Source organism: Corvus moneduloides, chromosome 3, assembly GCF_009650955.1.
Source record: "Corvus moneduloides isolate bCorMon1 chromosome 3, bCorMon1.pri, whole genome shotgun sequence".
NCBI classification, from domain to species: domain Eukaryota; kingdom Metazoa; phylum Chordata; class Aves; order Passeriformes; family Corvidae; genus Corvus; species Corvus moneduloides.
Window position 1 is genome coordinate 94247076 of NC_045478.1, and position 21263 is coordinate 94268338.

Consider the following 21263-nt stretch of genomic DNA (forward strand, 5'->3'; position numbering starts at 1 on the left):
CTCGCTCTCCTGCCGCAGTTGAAAAAAAAGTCTCTATCTCTGTGTGACCTTGAACAAGCTGCAAACTGCTTTGAAGAAGTTTTGCTCAGTTTTTCCTCCCCCCTCTCAGGCTCAGTTTAAAGGCACAGAAAGGCACAAGAATTAATTTCTGGGTGTGGGGCAGCGATATGGGATATACACATCACGAAGTCACCCCAAGACACCTAGCAAGACCTAACGTTTGCATTAGCACAGCATACTGCAAGTACAGAAAGTTCTGCACGAGAAACAAACCCAAAGCCAAAGCTCTTTTTATACTCAGTGTTTACTGGACTCCAGCTGGGATGGGACTAGTCATGAAAGGCCAGCCTTCAACAAATCTTGACTTTTTCTTGATAAATTCCACCTTCTGATAAAGAGCCAGATGCTACTGCTTCTTAATTACCTGTTTTTTCCACTGGCTTTTATTGCCATCAGAAACAGGCCCAACCCAGGAATATTATATATTATCTACATTAACGTAAAAATAAAATATTTCTGTATGAATTCTTAAGAACGTACATAAGAATGTAAGTGAACATGGTAAGATTATTTCACTTAATGGTTTAAACAACTTTATGAAAATTGCACTGGATATTAAAGCAGCCAGAAAGTGAAACAGAATTTGTGTTTTTCTGGGGAAGCCCAAAAGGAAAGCAGGTACACTCTGGTTGCTTATCACTGTATCCCAATGGGCACCACTTAACAATGTACACTTAACAGATGGTTAAATGGACTTAGTTATCCAGTATGAAAATATTTTAGTGCTATAAAACCAGGACTCAACAAAACAAAACAAATACTGATGGATCTCCAGCACAGAATCAAAAGAAGCATAACAAAAGTTGTTTAACTTATAAATATTTGGAAACCTGCAGTGCTGGGAAGTAGCTTCCAAACTTCTGTAATTCTAGTGTTGTGGTAATCACATCTAAAAACAGCTGCTGGAGGCACTGACACTGAAGATAATAAAACCCCAAAATCAGACTAACTGAATGAGAAATTCTGGGAAAACAAAACCTTGTACATTCAAAAAAACCCGAACACTGAAATCCCTTAAAAATACCAGCTCACTTACTTGTGACTTCTCTAAGCTGCACAGAGGCTCCTCAAAAGCTATATACTTACATCTTGGGCAAACTTAGTGGTTGCACAAAGCGCCAAGCTAGTTGAAGCTTTGAAAACCAAGTTCCTTCACTTTGCTGAGGGAAGAGGCAGGAGTATTCCAGACTTCTCTGTCCTGCCCAGCCACTGGATTGATCAGTCTAAGCTACGCTGTGGGCATAAGTATGGTACTATTCGTTGTTCACAGCTGTCTAGAGCAAGCTCAGCCGAGATCCTGAACCTCATTGCCTGAAAACAACCATTGCTTCTCAATCAGCAGCCACATGGTTAACACTGAAACCAGCAGCAGAAAAGTTAAACTTCTAGGAACCATCTGAAATTCAATACTCTGATTCCTGATACCCTGTGACAGGGACAGCATGCAAAAAAGGTGTTGGAGTAATAAAAAGTCCGTCCCAAAAGTCCACACCCATTTTTCTTTAGTTTTTCTAAAGGATGTATGTTAACCATTTTGACAAAGACAGTCTACCCCATTTCTAGACTTTTTTTTGTACACCAGTATTAATCAACGTGGTGTCACTCTCAGAAGAAAGCCCACTGTTTTCCTGTGCCTGAAATGTCTGCAGCAAGTGGGAAATACATAATGGGCAATGTATAATAATGGTACATGAGGGTCTGAGGTCTCAAGATCACTCCCCAGTGTTTTGTCTAAGCAGTAACACTTCATGCAAAGGCATGCAGTATAGCCCCTTGCGTGCCCATCTGCTAAATGCTCATTGCCATGCACTGATGACTGAATGGAAATATATTATGAAACTGAAGGGACACCTCAAGGTTATTAGGCCTAAAAGTGGACCTACCTTGACATTTTCCCCATATTGAAGGCCTTACCTTAAAGAGGGACATTCACACTGAAGCAAACTTGAAAAGAGAGAACATTTATACAAAAAGAAATTTACTTGGCCTGTAATTTCCTATGTTCCTTCTGGTGCTATTGAATGATTACTGCATTTTACAGGATTTCTTCCCCACAGCGTAAAGGCAAAGTCATAATTCTGCATGGATGACGATACAATCTACTGTCACAAAAAAGTAGAGGCGTGCCAAAGAACCCCCACCAAAACAGTATCATGACTTCCCAACACCAGGTTAAAAATCCCTCATTAGAAAGTAAAAAAATCTTTGCCTCTTAGCCCTCATGTATGAAAATGAATCTGCAATTATAGAACTTATGTTTCAGGCTAGCATATTGGAAAGTTTTCTCCAGAAACGTGGTCCCTCTTTAAGGATTCCAGCCGTATTTCACAGTAAGCAGATGGTTGCTGCAGCAATTTGAACACACACCTCTCTAATTGAAGACTTTTTTTGGGAGCCGTTCAGTGTGGCACCTACCCATGGGGCAGGTGTGGCCTCTGCCTGTTTGCCTGTGCAAACAGCCCAGCTGCACTCTCCAGAGGTGCTGATTTGTATTTGCTACTTATTACCCAGCTTCCAAACACTGTGGGCATCCAGCTTCTCGTTCAGTCATAGGCAAAGGATTGCCAAAATTTTGCCAGTTTTTTCACTCATTCAGGGGAGGGGGAAAAGAAAATTCACGGTGCTCAGTGACTCCAGTTGTAACCCACAATCATTGGCTACGACTAGAATTTCATATTTGGGAATGATTTTATTTCAAACCTTTGCTGCAGTGCAAAACTGAAAGCGGACACATTGCTGGCATCCTTAAGTCAAGACTTAACAAGGGAGTTCAGGTTCACAGAGGAAACTGCATACAGACCATGTGGCTCAGATAGTGATAACTAAGGGGGGAGGAACTTTGATAACGGTTTATCATTATCTTAGAGGTACTGGAGCTGAGAGAGGTGTAATTTGAGATGAAATCTGCTAACACTGAGGTCTGGTGTAGCATAAGAACACTCTTCCAAGGGAAGTCCTAAGCATTCAGTCAATTTAAAAGGCTGATCTTTAGCACTTGTTTTTTGGCATTTCACAGCTATATTTTTTCACTGGCCCAGAACTTTGCATCAAGCATCCTGTGATTATCACAGAAGAGAAACTGAAGCATGAAAAGATTAGGTGATGCAGCCTGGCCACATCATGAGTTGCTAGAAAATCTGATGGAAGAACTTATATATCTTGCAATTCTTGGGTCTCTGGTTTTAGCTGCTAGACCAGCTCTCTACCCTACGGAGTCAGAACTGAAGAAGGAACTACAATTATTCAGAAAATATTCTAAGTGATGTAACGATAGAAATTGAAAAAGCTGCAAAATGAAGTAAATCAGATGAATAGGCCAACAGCAGGTGTTGTTGCTCCATACTGCAAGATACAGTTCTGCAATAGACTATCTCATTCATTTTGTCTTTAATGCTCTTGAGGAAAGTGAGCTTTTAGAATGGAAAACCAAAAAATTATGAATGCATTGAGAAAATTAGAATAACGCATTGTTCTGTGAAAGCTGCATGTTGACAGTGAATCATTGTAATACGATTATTTTGTTCACTTCATCTCCATAAAGCCACACTATGAATGGATTGCCACAGGCACTGATAAAGCCATTAGTGATGAAACTTTGGCTTAATTGCTAGAAAGAAATACATATAGCAAACATCTGTTTTACCAGGCTTTGTATTACCCTCTGGCTGAGAGCTCTTCAGCTTTTTCATGTTCAGGACATCTTAGACAGTGTCTCAAATTTTCCCAACCCTGACACTGAAAACAGGGTAGTTGCAAGTGGCAAGTCTGTCTGTTTGCATGCACGTTTCAAGGGTTGACACTGAAAACTGAGTCTGGAAGGACAGGAGTGTGCCTGTAGTGAGACGGTCCTTGCTGCACAGTGCCTGAGAGCTTCCTCTGTCCCACAGCTCCTTGCAGCACACTGAGCCACTGTGACCAAGAAATATGAGAGTGGTTTTACTGTGCTGGTCTAATTCTACAAAAATCAAAAACAAAGCCCTCAGAGGGCTGGAGCACATCTCTTACATGGAAGGGTTGAGAGAGTTGCGGCTGTTAAGCCTGGAGAAGAGAAGGCTTCAGGGAGACCCTGTATTGTGGTCTTTCAATACTCAAAGGGGGCTAAAAAGAAAGAAGAGGACAAACTTTTTAGTAGGGTCTGTTACCATAGGACAGGGGGTAATGGTTTTAAACTGAAACAGGGTAGATTTAAACTAGATATAAGAAAGAAATTGCTTATGATGAGGATGGTAAAACACTGGAACAGGTTGCTCAGATTTATGATAGATGCCTCATTCCTGGAAACATTCAAGGACAGCCTGGACATGGCTCTGAGCAACCTGATATGGTTGATTAGGCTCACTGCAGAGGGGTTAGACTAGATGACCTTTAAAGGTCCTCTCCAACCCACACTATTCGATGATTCTATTAAATTGATGCTCATATGAGGCTACCACTGACTTCAGACAAATGGAAAACAAATTTGGGGCAGTGATTTTCCTCCATCACTGGCAAGAGGGACTATGATATTGCACATCTTCTTGCCACTTGTGCACTTGTTTCTGGGCTTCACTGGCTGATGTTGCTGACATGTCAGCAGGCCACAGATTTACTGTGGAAAGCCTACAGCTGGTCAGCTGTGTTCTCAGAAATGGCACAAAGAATTTCTTGCAGGGAACTATAACAATATAAAATTCATCAGTACACATTAGAGCTGAAGTAGCAATCTGCTTCAATGACTGTTCAATGACTGCATAATTTGTTATTTGGTACAGACAGACAGAATCAGACCATCATAACACTAAGCAGGATCTACCACATTTACCACCACATCAGTAACTTTGTTAAGAAATTGATCTACTGCACCATTGTTTTAATTTGTAAGATGGCAAATGCAGTTTGAAAATGGAAATAACCAACTCAGCCAAGCCAGGAACACAGCCATGGAAACAAAGGAAGATGGAGAGCAGAGAATCACTGAATGCTATTGAGGTCTTTGTGGCTCTTGGGCAATAAATGATGCTGCAAATCACAGCCTGGCCTTATGGCTACTGATCATGGAAATGTTGTTCTCCAAATGGAATAAAATTCCAGGGAGAATACATGTGACAAAATAACAGAGGAATAAAATGCCTCAAAGGGTTTTCTGTCTCACAGCAGTTGCTCTGGAGAAAAGATATCTGTCTGCACTAAAATGGTGCCTGTTGCATATGCAATTACAAAGTCACGACTGCATTCAGGAACGAACAATACTATTCAGAAAATTTCAAGACAGACTGTGAAGCTCAAAGAATCAGGTTTTAAGAACAGCAGAAATGATCTTCAAAAGACACTGCAAAGTCACTGGAGCTTAGATGTAACAAATATCTTCTGTCTAGCTGCTCAAAAGTTTGCTTGATGTCTAATGTACATGCTCCAGAGCCATAAGGTTTTTTCTACACCAGCTTAACATATATAATAGCTCTACATGGAACAAACTCTCAATATAGTAAACCACAGTGTGTATACATATATATATATACGTCAAATTAATTTTACCACTGAAAAGCCGCATGATCCTAGATTTATGAGAGGAAGAGCTGGCAGATAACATGCATCATAGGACTGAGCCCAAGTGCATTTTCACCCTTTGTATTTTCTATTCCAAGTCATTAACTGGAGGAGCAAAGACCCTTCACAGCTGGTTTCAGAGCCACCAAATCTGCTTCCATTTTCTCTACCTAGGACAACTGAGGGTGGCACTTCTGTCACTGCTTAGCAATCTAAACTTCAGCTATTTGTATGAATCCTCTATCCAGGGCACTCTTGCAAGCCTTCAGAAAACATAGGTCAGTTTTTCAAAATCCTTTTGGTAATTTTCATTCTAAGGATGGACACAGGAAGAAATTTCAGCTTCCAAACCATCATTAGAATAATCAAATCATGTACAAATTAGAAGAACATTAATGGTATAATTATAGTATAATAAGCAACATAATTACATCCATCCACTGTGTGAATGAGATTTAAAAATAAAAACACCTTCAAAAGTCTGGCTAATAAATAGCCATGCAGGGTTTTTTCCAAGCCCAGTTGAAAAATTCAGACTTAAGGCTGGCAGAGCTGAAGAGATGTACCTGAACTATGGAGAAGCACAGGGCTGACAGTACCATGTAATATAGCCCCTCAGAAAACTTGCTATGGCAGAGAAAGGATGGAAGGTAACAGAAAAGCAAGCCAGCTGTGCTAATCAAGGAATTCATGTGTTTTGGGGGGAGTGAGGCAGAAGAGAAGCAAGGCTTTTTCCACAATAGCACCTCTGTGACCTCCCTTGGCAGATTATTCCATTGTCTGATAGGACCTCAGTGTTTGACCATTTCCCCTAATGACTGTACTTGTTTAGTGTCACCACTTTACATTGCTTGGAGCTCATTTGAACACATGTGTTGTTTTATTTTGAAAGTGTTTACGATATAATCATAAATTTTCCCCCCTTAGTCATCTTACCAGTTGGTCAGAAAACAGAAGACTACCTGTGTAAATATATGCATTCTTGCATGAGCAGAACTTCTGTATGTGCATGCAAAACTCAACTTAAATGCACAGATGACTATATATATATTGTACACTTCTTTCCCAACACAGATGTACACTCACATTTCACATGCAAGAATGTCTATTTTCTGATTAATAATCTGACCTCTCTTTTCATAGTTCTTTTCACAGAACTAGGCCCTCCTCAACAAAAGATTAAAATAAATTTTTTGATCCTCTCTTAACATTAAGAGTCACTTTTAAATAATCAACAGCCCTTTATTAATACTAAAAGATGTTAAAAAAACATAAAACATTCCAAACACAGGCATTACTTATGTTTTTTCCATAGTTGTTCCACAGCTATGGAACAGTTACGTTTGTTAATCTGAATCAATGAATCTCAATGCTACACCCACAACTGAACTTAGAGAAGAACTCTCTGTGTAGATTTTAAAGTAGATTTTATTTCATTAGTGTTCACCTTCTTCCCTCTTCTTAGGATTTTTCAAAGTGAGTGCAATCTAGTCCAGCTTGGCAAGTATACAAAATTACCTTTATAGCATCTGAAATTTACTGCCCTAAATTCCTTTGCCATTTTTGAAGTTGAATAATTGATAATTCTATTTTATTCATGTGATTTTTCTCTCCAGCCTAGATCTGTATCACACTTTACTTTCCAAGTAATATATCATTCAGTTTTAAGAGGAAAAATAAAAATTTCAAGTATGATCTTGCTCAAAGATTGCTATACAACAATAAAATCCAAACAACTGTAAAATGTATACACTTGGTACAAAACAGCTGATGGATCATAAACATGGATCATAAATATATAAGGTATGCTCTTTTGAAGGGTAGAAAAGTTATCAGTAAAAGCTCATAAGACCCAGTCACTGGGGAAGATACCTTAGAGAGAGCAGACTGAGAACATGAAAATAATAAGAGATGCCTGTAACACAGAGTACATATTATCTGAATTTACCACTATAAAAAAAAGGAGTTCAGAAAAAAATCCAAGCATACAGAACTACTAGCCTGCAGGAATAAAATCTGGTGGAATTAAGAAAGTTGGTAGATACAACATAGCAAGAAGTAGTATGAAAATCCAACATTAGAGAAGTAGCCTGAAGAAAAATGAGCAGAAGTGTAAATAAAGATGTATAAAATCACCCTAACAATTATTAAGGAGCAGAGAGCTGTCCAAAAAGTTATACAAAGGACTACTCTGCAATAATCTGTAATCACTACTGAAACAGAATGATTCAACTAAAATACCTTTAAAGAAAGCAGAAAAGAGGAAAAGGAAAAAAACAACAGGAATTAATGAAATAGGATTGTCTTTATAATACAACAGCAGTGAAATAATTACTAGAAATAGAAGGAAGCCCCACTGAGAAGGCAGCAGGCATTTATATCAGCAATGAATAAAAATACCTGATATATGAAATGCCTTCTGACTTTTAAGGACCGCCACAGCGGGAGTACTTACAAAAATAATAAAGGCCTCATAAAAATACCTATTGTCAAAGGGACTGTGCATCTTGATCATGAAAGAAAAACAGCCCATAAACAGACTAGATGAAAGGAAACTGGAAATTAGATGCAGGCATAAAGTGAAAATAATTCTGCAATTGTTCATCTTGATTTAATAACTGAACTAACAAAACTCTGATGAATACTGAGCAAAGCAACAACAATTACGGTGAGACGGAAGGCCAAATTCCTGTGAAAACAAGAGAAGACCTACACAAATGCAACTCAGTTGAACACCAGCTACATCCAAGTGCAACTGCCTGACAGCTGTGGAACCTGACTGGAAAACAGTCACAGTACTAAAGAGGCTTCTGATAAATACTAAAGCAGTTAATTTAGGGTTCACACTTCCTGCAGCAGTGCAGAGACTTGCACAGCAGCTCAGGCACCAGCCGCAACCTGGCCACACCTCCAGAGAGGAGCTGGGCAACAGGGGAGGGGACTGGCTGCACGACTTCCAGGAGTGGGGCTGGCTCAGGCCTCCCTCCCCCTGGACGTACGGCATTATAAGGTTTCCATTCTCCAACAAATACAGTAAGAAAACCTTCCTCATGTGATAACACTGTATCTTACTATTGGTCCCAGAAAGGCATTCATAAGGGCTTTCACTTACAGTTGTCAATCCTTTGGGCTTTTTCTGTACAGCTACAGAGAGAGAGAGATTTCCCCAAGAGAGGACTCAAAGGAGCTACCTCAAGCTCCTGTTCTGGATGGTCAGTCCCGCTTTCACCATCTACACAAGGAGCTTGGGGAAATGCATCTCACTGAACTCAAAGTAAATACATGTAACATACAGCAATTCTTCAAGAACAGAGGGGGCTTTTTTACCTCTAAATTTAACTCAGGATTCAGAGTTGAGACCTAAGGTTTTTATTTTGTTCATTTGTTTTGCTTTTTGGTTTTTTTAATACCTTTGTAAACTATCCAAAGAAAGAAACAAAGAAGTACCTTGACCATACTCACAGGCAAATCAAACATTGTAATTAGGAACGTGTGAAATCAAAAGATGCAAATCAGTCTCAGAGGATTTATCATAAAGTTAGCCTCTTGCACGTTTAAGCACAAAAATAACCACACACATTTTGTGACATTTGGTTAATTGTAAGTATTTTCATCCAGGGGAAGACTAGAATACATAAAGTATTTTTGCTTGACTTTGGTACTTTCTGCAGGTGGGGCTGCTATTTACCCATTTTTGTTACTTTAAAATAGAAATACTTGGTTATTATCCAGGAAAATGTAAGTACATAAATTTATCTAATCATAATGTATATTTCTTTCCCCCAAGAAGCTGTTTTTTCAAGTTTCTTCACTTAAAATACTATTGCTGACAAATTCTTGTCTGTGTTTTACTACAAAATCCAGTGGCCATCAGCAATGCAGAACTGTAAAGAGTTCACACAGAAAGTATAGACAGTATATACCAACTGAAATAATCTTTTCTGGCTATGGTATCTTTAAGAACACAGAAAATAATTAAAACAGTGTCTTGAGCTCTTTCATGGTTTATGTGGCCGAACATGAACATTTTCCTGTGCATTTAATCTATTCCTGACACTTACCTTCACAGAAACAATGACAAAGAAATCTTTTCAGCACTGTTTTTATGTTACTATTTCAGCCCCCAAATGCTGCATCAGGTAATCTCATTTCTCAGAAAAGCCAACAAGTAGAATTGCCAAACCAAATTTTCTCTGAATCTTATACAAACTGTTACTTACAATCCGAGGTTTGAAGGGTGGCTTGATTTTCCTTTGTTCTAGAAGAACCCAGTCAATTTCCTTGAAAAATGGATGCTGCTTAATCGCATCTTCCCCGTTCTGCGATGCCACACAGCCAAGTCGCTTGTTGGGATTTTTTGTCATGAACTGCAGGGTGGGGAGGAAAGGAGGGAAAAGTTAAAACATGAATGGCAATAGCTAGAGACCATTTGCTGGTCAATTACACACTATAATTCTTAAAGCTAGGTTTTTAGAGACAGTCCTCTTTCAGAAGGTTATTTCTTCTGGCCCTCCAAATTTCAGAGGTTTCAGCCAAGCTATTAAGATTCAGAGACTCCAAACTGTAAATTTACTGCAGGAAACTCTTTCAGTTTATTGTTGAGACCTCTTAATTTCATCTGACTGGGACTGCTAAAGGAATTGATTCTCTTTCAGCATTTCTAGTTTCAGCTTTAGCCAAAAGTACTAAAGGAAAGAAAGATGATCTTAAACCCTCCAGAGACACAGAGTGATTAGTACCTGCAGAACGCTTCCGTTGAGAATGGGAAGTTATGCCATCTCCCCAATGACATAACTTGCACATTCTCATTCATTTTTAGTATACCATTAGCATCAGCAACTGGAACTAACTGGTCTCCTCTGGTGTGGTAATTAATAAACTTCTCATTTTTAAACTATTACTATACCTGTCAGGAAAAAGCTGAATAACCAGTGTAAGATATTGATATCAACTGATGGGAGCTCAAAGTACTTTACTTGATTTTTCTCTTTTTTCCTTCTTTTATTAGCAATTGCTCTACTTATTTCCTAATTCGTGTGGACACAGAATCCTTGCAATTCAAGTAGCAAAGAATGCTGTTCTTATACACGCGAACACACTCACATTACAGAATTAGCTCAGTAGCTTTGCTGTAACTTCATATTCAGCCATTATATAACATTTTAAACTTTTAAACAAGTGTAAACAAAAGGTAATAATTGTTCAGTGCTTTTTCAAATTATGCATCACATTATACTACTGTAGGGAAAAAAAAAAACTTAGGAAAAATAATCACTGTAATGCATGCCCTTCCAGTTATTAGGTAAGTAGCTACTTAAGCCCTTAGGATGATTTTAGATAGCTAGATCAGCCATCTAGCTATCTAACAGAAGAATACCCTGTCTGTCATTTTAAAGGTATAACATAGATCAGCAAGGCAATTCTGTCTGTGGTTTCTGACATCCACGCGCCGTTCTGAAGATGATCCTTCTCTTTGGTGTTGTGTTCAACTGCTCTGCAAGTTCTTCTGCAAGTGGACAAGTCCTATCTAAGCTACAGGCAATATTTCCTGTGGGCAGGAGAAACAAAGGTTTTGAAAGGATTACTGAGCTTTGGTAAGATCTCCTGAAAAACCACAAAATGCATTCCTACATTCCTCTGCTTTATTTCATCTCCAGGACTGGAGTGATCAGGCCAGGAACCAGCAGCCACATGTATTGCAGAAACAGAACATGGAAATGACAGGATACACTTTCTGTACCATATAATCCAGGTATCAAAGAAGTAAAATATGATCCTAGTACCTGCCATGTTTTATCTGTGTTTTAAACTGGAGACAGGGAAAGTATCCGGACATGTAATTTTTTAAGAAGCCCAGGGCATGAAAATGTGACTAGACAGTCCAGTTTAGTGCTGTACTTCACAGACTTCATGAAGCTTTGAAATGGATGATGAGGGAGAATGTATTTTAAGAATGAATACTTAAACAAATTTATCATATGCATATATGATGAAATAATATCAAGTTTCTAAAGCAGACATTTAATTCCATTAATTTAATCCCTTTCTATTTCTGAAGCACAAGCTGACTTTTATTCCCTGTTTATCAACAGCATCAACACTGATGCAACTGTCAGGACAGATACAGCTGTTAAGTGTACTCTGCTGAAGAGATGGTTGCAAACAGAGCTGACATCCATAGCCATAAGCCTTTTTGTTTTTCCCTACTAAGGCAGGAACCTCCTCTTCTGAAAGGAGAAGCCTTTTAGTATCAGCATTCCTACTGACTTAAATGATAACAGGACAAAATGTTACTTGGGGCGTGAATCAAGGATCATTTGGCTCCCCAAATTTTGCTTCTTGAAATAAATCACACAGCTGAAAAACAGAGTTCTGCTTCTGCAGCCAGAGAGTGTCATCCCGGTACACAGGGAACACACACCATAGAGACAACATCTCTCCATTGCTTGTGAAGAAGCAGAGAGACAATTTCAATGAAGAATTGTTTTCCTCACCACACAGGAAAGAATTTAAATAGCAATTCCTGCCAATTCACAGAAACAGCACTACTAAGATCCGTGGATTTTCATGGGATAAGCAACGTGCTGCCTTGTAATACTGAGCTTTAAAATCATCCTCCTTAGTGTTTTGTTGGAAATAACAGGAAAACTGTTTTCTTCAGAAAATAAGACAACATTGTTACTTAACACAAGAGAATGTCTTCTTATTAAACTTTCTTTACATGCTGTTTGAAGGAGTGTAAAAATACACAGTTTCTGAAGAATAAAACCCATGTCTGAAAGCACAATGTGAGGAAATGAAGTGTTCCAAAGTTAATCCCTTGCTACCATTCAGCAGTAAAATACATAGACGCCTCTTTCTTTCCTCTGTTTTTCCTGTTCTTCACATGGACAAGTATCAGATGAAGAACACAAGTTTCAAACAGGTTTCACACCATGGATGCATAGGCAGCAGGTTGCTAAACGTAAGGAAATGTGTTTTATTTATGGTGTAAACTGCCACAGCTCCAATCAATTGTATCAATTTTTGCCTAAAAGGCTATGACTACAGCAAGATATAAATCACCATGCCTACTATCAAAATGTAGATCCAGGAAAATAGAAAAATGTAGTGAAAAGTTAGCTTTAAAAGAAATTAGAGGCATTAAGGCCCTTGCAGTTTCATTCAGAAAAATACACAGATTACACCTGCATTCTACATCTGCATTTGTGTGTGGTCAGTGAAGGATGTGCATAACATTAACAGTTATCCATCTCACTCCTTGCATTACCAATGAGATAACACAGTAAGGCTCTGATTGTTAAATCCTCTGTACTCCTCTATACCACAAATACCCTCTCCTAACAGTTACAGTGGCTCTTGTACTACACACTTAACCCAGAGAGTTATCTGTTACATCTTCCCTTCCACCAAATGCTTTCAGAATAATAGAAAGGTCAATTAATGTAGATTCACTCAAGTAGCCTCTGGATAGCAAAGGAACAGATCCTACAGACTGTGAAACCAAAACACTACAGAAAATCTCCTGGACTACAGCGAAATTCAGATGTAGGTATGAAAACTGACAACAGCCCTTCCTTTACAATATGCCAAAATAACCCCTGAACCCTGGATATAAGCCTGAATTCTGCAGCTCAAGTCCATACATTTTAATTGCTGAAGTAAAATAATCAAAGGGTCTGGAAAAAGAAATGGATGCATGAAAGTATCATGTGAGCTAACAAAAAGCAGTAAGAAAGCTATTTGGGAAGAAGGGAGAATAAGTATTAATAAATTTTTATCAGCAGTAAAAAATCCTGCATGTTCTCACTACAGTGAATGTAGCAAAAGGGATACTTCAGGAAACATTTCCGAGAGGTCAACTTTGACTTTTGCTTTGAATCACTGCTAGAGCATCTCTCTTGCTCACCCAGAAGAAGCCTGTAGACATTTTCATTAAAAGGTCAAGATGAGAATTTCTGCAGAATGTGTTATCTGTCCACTGGTGTTAAAATCACACGTTGTTTACGTTTTATATATAATTTCAAAATAACCCTGTATGAAGACCTCTGCAGCATTTTACACTATCAGGTGCCCTCTTAATTGAAAGTCTCCCTTATTCCAGATGCTGAAAGAAAAATATGTGGAAAGGCAGAAATTTTCCAGTTTCAAAGAAGGTGGAAGAATGGGATAAATAAAAAACAAGTTATTTTTTTAAGCCAAAAATCCTCCTCAGCTTTTCAAACTATGGGGATTGGCATACTGCTTCTGTATTGTTTTGCTTTTAATTTTAGGATGATACTAGCACAGAAGAAAGAATTTATGTCAGTGTCATGGTAATGAATGACTTTATCAACCTGGCTTTAGAAAGATAGTCTAAAAACTGAGTTTGCCCAGTGGCACACATTGACTGATTTAAAAAATTGTGGCATTTGGTGACACAAGTTTCTGTAAATCCACTACTCATCCTGAAAAATCCCAATCAGAGCAGAAACAGTCACGCTAAAGTAAGACTGCTTATCATGTGAACTATAAAATAGAACATGCAGCTCTAAATAAAGGGCTTTCAATCCATCTTGATGACAGGGGAAGAAAGGCAAAGGGACAGGAAATTTTGTAAGCAGGTTAAATAAAAAACGTTGTTTCTTTCATTACGTAGCGCTTCTCCCACTCCAGTGACCATGCGGCATATAAAGTGTCAAAGTGATAGCACAGCTCAAGCTGGTTGGGTTTTCCCTGAAACATGAATCTGCAGTACACAGATTTATACAGTGTACAACTGCGTGGAATACAAACATTCTGTTCCTTTCCCACAAGTGGTGTAATTTATCCCAGGCCCCATTATCCTAACAGTGGCACTCTGAACTGTGCTTGAACTCCCAGTGGTAACTGCTCTCAAAAACTTTTAGCAAATTCAGTTTTAATCAAGGAAAAAAACCCAACAAACCAACCCCCCCCAAAACCCATGAGGAGGAGGAGGAAAGCAAATAGTGGAAGACTCACTGCTTTTAAAATGCTGACAGCTTCTTTACTGAGCCAGACTGGATACAACACATCATCATGAAGGATGGACTCAAAGAGATCATCTTCATTGTCAGCTTCAAAGGGGGGTTGCCCAGCCATCATTTCGTACATGAGAACACCCAGAGCCCACCAGTCCACGGATGGACCGTATTCTAGCTCCTGGAGGATCTAGCACAGAAAAAGAGATTGGATTGAAGAGACAAGTGAGACAACTCTGTTGGCTGCACATTTGCTGTTTCAACATGATATACCCCTTCTATGCCCTGGTGCCTAAGTAGGGCTGAATCCACGCTGATTTCAGTAACAGCAGGCAGGGTTTCTTACCCATGCAATTTGCACTAACACAGCTAAGTGTCAATGAGATGTTGTTCTCAGAAGTACTGACGGAGTTTATCAGTCCCCTGAGTAAACGACTATGCTTGTGAGCAAAAGAGCTGCATATCCTTCCAAGCTGTTTAAAGCAGGTCACACTATAGGGGGAAAAAAGATCACATATACAAAACAGACCCGTGGAAAATGTGAAGCATTTCCTTCTCTCTATCTTGAACAAAACAAACTGAACCAGCTTTTAATGCTGCACAGAGATCATCTGAGAGATTTATTCTTGTCCTTTAGGTAGGGCAGAAGGAAGCCAAAAGCATTTTTGTTCAAGTTCCTTTTACAGCATTAAACTGCTGTACAATACACTGCTGTAGAATTCACTTTAATTGCACTTGCTTTCAGAAAAACTGGCTACAACTTCTCAGGCGGCACAAGTTCAACCTTGTAGCAAATACCTTTAGTGGCAAGCAATAGGTTAGCACGATGGAGTTTTATAGTAGCACTTGGTGTTGCAGAACTACTGCTGTACCAGGAACAAGTTTAATTCTTGCCTGCTTTTCAAAAGAATGAAGCTTGCAGTTTGGCTGCATTGGTTCAGCATGACAGAGAACCAGGGAAAGGAGAGTGGGTGCCTGGTTAAGGTGAAGCTGGCTGCCTTAAAGTGAGTCAGAATGGCAGCAAATCCACCACCTCCTTACACAACACTTAAATGTTGCAGCCAGAAGGCCCATGGTGAACTGTTTGGGCTTAGTACAGTAGTTGGGAATCAAGACCAATATATGAAAACAAATTCAGTCTTAACATAAAAAGACCAATATATGAAAACAAATTCAGTCTTAACATAAAAACAGAAATGAGTTTAACATTTGGATACACAGGTCTGGATCCCAACAACATTCTTCATTGAAAGAAAATTATATGTATACTTTTCAAGGGTTCTGGGCACTCTTTGGAAAACAGATACTGCTAAAGAAAAGGCAATTGAAACATATCACCACGGTGCAAGAGAAATAGAAGCAGGAGATAAACTTCTGCAATTAAGATGACAAATTGGAAGCCTCAGTAAAAGTTCCCGGGTTCTTATAATTGCTTTATTTTCAGTAATAATTTTCAAAGAATTTGTCAAAGGACTCAGTATACTGAATCAGAAAAGAATTCATAAAAAGCAAAACCACTATACTGGTATTTATTTTCTTTCAATGCTGGAATACTTTTCAAACTCTGTAAGATATGCATTTATGTTACAATAGTTTAAGATGATTCACACCTCATCAGTTGTGCTACCAAAGTTGGACAGCCATGAACACTAACAATATGGAATTATGATTTATTGTCTCTAATGAATAATAAATAACATTTTTTCCGCACTGCAAATTTATGGTTGATGAAAGACAAACCAACAGCACTTCTCCATTAAACCAGCACACTAAATCTGCAAGTGGAAAGATGCACAGGTTACGAACTCAACTCAGCAGACAAAGTCTGCCTAGCAGAATAACTAATACTGAACTAACTGTTCACTATTGGTTCATTTTTAGGCACTTTGAAATGCATCTCATAATATTAAAATCCAGGATAAGTAAAAGCCACACTGCTCTCAGCTATTTCTTTTGTCCAATCAATGCCTCGAAATGTTATCAACTAATATGCAGCATCCATATCTAGTTTCCACCTTTCTGTGGAAGTCTATGAAGTAGCACAAGCATAGTATCTTTCACTCACAGATATTTTAAAGAAAGGAAAAAAAATTATATTCCCACAAAGACTGTAGACAAAATGACAGCAAACATATGGCTTCTTCTGTATGAATAAGTTCTTTTAAATCTCATTAAAAAATAAAAGCATTTTTATAACTACTACAGACTACTAAGATTGCAATACTCAGCTGCATCTAGCACCTTAAAAGCTGCTAAAAATCATCATAATGATGCTGAGTCAGAAATGAGCAAATGGAGAAGAATAATTTTAATTTCAGGAAAAAAATACTAGCAAACCACTCCTATCATCAAGGAATAGTGCTTGTGAGCAGTAGAATAACCGATTTCTGCAAGATTGCCTACACACAACTGCAGCAGAGTCTTAGTCTGCATCTTAATTGTTTTCATCTACACGTAAAGAGTGTCTAGAATTACACATGTAACAGTCTGATGAATGATTATATCTGTACTCTTAGGGCAGGGCAGAAAAATACCTCCGGAGCTATATAGTCAGGTGTGCCACAAAACGTCGTGGTGGTCACTCCATTCAGAATCCCTTCTTTGCACATCCCAAAGTCAGCCAGTTTACAGTGGCCTTCTGCATCCAGAAGAATATTGTCCAGTTTCAGGTCCCTGAAATACAAAGGCCTCAAATTAAATCAACTCTCAAATTTTGATCATGTGCTCTTGAATTTCATAATAAACTATAGAATTTGACAAATAAATGGTTTCACAAACACCACTGAGAAACTGTCCCTCACATGTGTGCATGAAAAGTTGGTAGCAGTCACTAAATAGACCTGGTTAAAGGCAATAAAATAAAGAAGCAGGCAATTACAAGAGTTTTGTAAGACCAGGCTTTTACTCTCTTTAGCTGCAAGAAAGCACAGCTTTTATGTATTCAAGACAGCACAGAAACATTTGGGAAAGATCTCAGTTTCTTATTTGCTACAAATCTAGCACTCTGTCAATATGAAATAGGTCAATGAAGCTATTCTCTATTTTTTGCGTTAGTACTAAGCAAGGAGTACCAATTTATCCATACTCTATCATATGGGTTCAATTAATAGCTACTTTCAAACTTGGATAATTTTGAATTTCATTCTTAATGTATATAGCAACTCAAAGCTTAGATTGCAATGAGAGGGATGAAAAGCAGCATTCCCATCTTTGGGAACACTATTTTCTGCAGCTTAAACCTTCTCAAAAAAAAAAAAAAATCACAGGAATATTCAGCATTCATTGTTAAAAAACATATCTTAGCAGCTGTTTCTGATCACTTGTTGTACAAATGTCTTTGTGTCAAAACCACACAATTGTCCGCTTATTAAATTGGGTCAGGTCAAAAAACGGTTGAGAAAAGGATATCCACCTTTCCTGTCTTGCCCTCTGCATATTTTCTAAATATACCATTGATGGCTATAGCATGTTCCAACACAATAGGTGCTAGGTACCATTTAACTTACCTGCCACTTGTCTTAAACTTAATTACAAAAGGATCTGGAAAGTCAGTGCAAAAAAGAACTCTCACTTGCATGAACCGGTCCCCCTTCCCAATTAAAACCTCTTCATCATGTAGAAATAATAACACAAACATAAAACAAAAGCAAAATAATCCCACTTATATTGTGAGGAGCATTTTATTTTTATATTTCTGTCTAGGCTTTTAGGTACCTCTGATGTGTATGAAAGATATGTAGCATATTTAGATATAAAATAGATAAATATATAAAAATATATCTATATCGTATTGTATGTATGAATGCATAGAGAGGAGAGAATCAAAAGCAGAACACGTCTTTAGGTGACTTTGTTGACACTTTCTGATCAGAATTCTTTTTCGTAGAATAATTAGAGAAATTTCATTAGGTTGAATTGATTAAAAAAAAAGAGTGTGTGTGTAGGCAAGATCTGCCTCAGATAAGAGGAATAAAATCCCATGCCAGCCTCTGTAAATGAATTTCACTCCAAAAGCCTATGAAAAGACATGAGTTTTTTTTCAAAAATCCTTTATGCCAACAAATTTGACCTGAGTGAAGGATGAGAAGTCTTCACCTTACTCAGAGGATGTCTTCCACAGAAATGTCTCCCTATTAGATCCCAGACTTCACAACCACAGGCACCAAACATGGTGGAAGCATTCACCCACATTAATTGATTAAACAGCCCTTCCAAGGCTGCAGTATGTTAAGATTTTTTGTAGACATATTCAAGGCTACAGTATGCTGGGATTTCACCAGAAATGCTCTTTTCTGCCTCTCACCCCAATTTCAGTTGGTGGATTTTAGTTTTTTTTTTTTTCCTTTGACACTTGTTAAACATTTTTTAACATGCTGGCCTATATATTCCTCAAGCAGGTACATAGGCCAACATAAAAATCAGGTATTTCTGGGACACAGTGGACTTGCTACTCATGTGTGCATAATCATTGCATGTCTGCAGTAAATCACATACTTGGAAGCACTGGAGAACTTACTGTGCATGTAGAGATAGATTGTGCTGTGTACACGTTACAAAGTGGTTTGTGCGTGTAAAAGAAGTCTGACTGGCACAACAAAGTCATATTTACCTCAGTAACAGTAAAACCACTGTCTCCTACACAAACTAGTTTATCAGATATGGTTTATGTAGCTGAAGTATACGCTGGCTGTATGTTTCTTGGAAGCAACATCCCCTACATCACACTTTGCTATCTCTGCATCAGCTACACTGCTCTTGCAGGTCCTCAGTGGTCACCCACGTAAGGCCCCTTGGAGCAGACTACATATTTTATAATTCCTTAAGGTCATTAATTTCAGCAGTTCCTAAACAATCCAAGATCCAGCTGGCTGCAACATAACCCTACATATAACCATTTAACCCCTCAAGTAACCACCTCTTCCTACCTCTGAAAAGTGATTTGCAAGAATTGTCCAACATAATGCCAAGGCAAACAGGTATCAACAGCTCTGTGTCCTCCCCACAAGAAGTCAAATAAAGAAAATAAAGCTCCTTGTTTCAAAAATCATGTGCCTTCCCAAAACTGCTGCTTCAGCGAATTGCAAGTGTTACAATAAGAAGATCTGCTTTCAAACAGGATTATAGCAACATCAAATAGAATGTGATCATCAAGGTAAGGCTCTTGCAGATTGAAGAAGGAAACAAGATTGTAGCTGTAGCTTTTAACCTTCCACATACAGTGTTATCTTGGATGTTCCTTAGCTAACGAAGAACACAAGCTATATTTCAAAAAGTCAAGATGTTCAGATAAAGAAATCAGAGTATAATTATATTGATGTAATCTTGGAACCACTTTCAGCCACAGGACTGTTAGAAACAAGGTCATAATACATATAATTATTACAAGAACTCAAGAAATTTGAGAGACTTCTTAGAATAATGGATCCACCTTTATTAACTGTTTTAAGTATTAAGTGTTTATGAGAAGCCACTTAGATTATATCTTAACTCTGATCCCAGGACTTCCCCCTGCAGGCAGGTGACACACTGGAGTTGTTAGGACCTACAATCATTTAACTTTCATTTAATGCCATCCATATGGTAGCCATGGACTTGAATGGAGACACAGCCAATACTCCAGGAAACTCCTAAACTAAGAGAAACCTCAACAGCAATAAAGCACTAACAGTGAGGCACCATATAATGGATAAGGACAAGATACTCACCATTCTCTTTATTTCCTTAAGGGCTTGTATAAGACTCAGAAATTAGCAATAAAAATGTAACTTGACAGTGGGAAAACAGAATAAACATACTGAGCCAAGAGAAAACCAGGAAGAGTCTAATTATTAAATTCAGACTACCTGTAAAGACTGACAATGAAATTTTAAGCCTATCTGTAAAACCAGAAGTCAATTTAACTTTTTTACCATTTACCAAACTATAATCTTACTTGACAGAACAAAAACATCTGGGACCCCTTCATCAAGCCAAAAGAGTGCAGTGAAGCCTATAAGCCTCTTCAAAACTCTGTTGAAGGCACTGAGGACATCAGCTTAATTACTCACGCAATAATGAAATGTAATACCAGTAGATTTGTGTTATCACAAAGTGCACCAGAGTTTCAAAAGAAATTTGGAAGAGGCTAAGACAACAGCAGTATGACTCCCATCAAAGTGCATATGGGAGGTTAAAAGGTAAGCTGGGAGTCTGCCAAAGTGCCAAATTCATAGCTAGCCCAAAAGATCACACGGTCCATAAAAGTGCTTGCACTGAAAATCATTGTCAATTTACAGTTGCCAGACTAAAAAAAAAAAAACCAAAAAAAACCTCTGAAAACCAAGAAACCTCACCAAATCCCTCTAATTCTGCAACTTTGGAAAAAGAAATCTTACTTAACTAAATAAATATGAGAGTAGGAATAGATAATGTGCTACTTAACACCTCACAGGAAAAAAAAACCCAACAACCAAAACATACAGAGAAAAGGAAACAAATGAGAAAGTAAGACAAAAAGAGCTGTCAGGGAAGCTTGTCTTTCCAGAGCAGTAGCCTCACTGAAAAAAATTAAAACTTTAACTTTTAGACCCGTATTTCCCCAGGACTGTTCTAAGACACAGCCAGCTCTCATACTCCTCCAAAAGTAAAGTACACAGCCATATCTGGAATGTAAAATAATTGTCTGTACGGATTGTTCCATTCTGATCCATTCTGTCT

The 21263-nt window shown here is 38.2% G+C and overlaps 1 protein-coding gene across 2 annotated transcripts in view; it reads right to left on the reverse strand.

Annotated features, from left to right (window-relative positions):
- Positions 1–21263, reverse strand: part of PRKCE (protein kinase C epsilon) — a 292509-nt gene that overhangs the window by 12310 nt on the left and 258936 nt on the right. Inside the window, exons 12-15 of one of the 2 annotated variants that reach the window (XM_032102809.1) lie at positions 17102–17240; positions 14569–14757; positions 9807–9953; positions 1975–2004 (exon numbers count right to left, since the gene is read on the reverse strand). In XM_032102809.1, coding sequence (XP_031958700.1) covers positions 1990–2004; positions 9807–9953; positions 14569–14757; positions 17102–17240 — 490 coding nt within the window. In that variant the 3' untranslated portion in view covers positions 1975–1989. Of the gene's footprint in view, positions 1–1974; positions 2005–9806; positions 9954–14568; positions 14758–17101; positions 17241–21263 lie in introns of those variants that run through there. The other variant, XM_032102808.1, reaches the window with a different exon arrangement.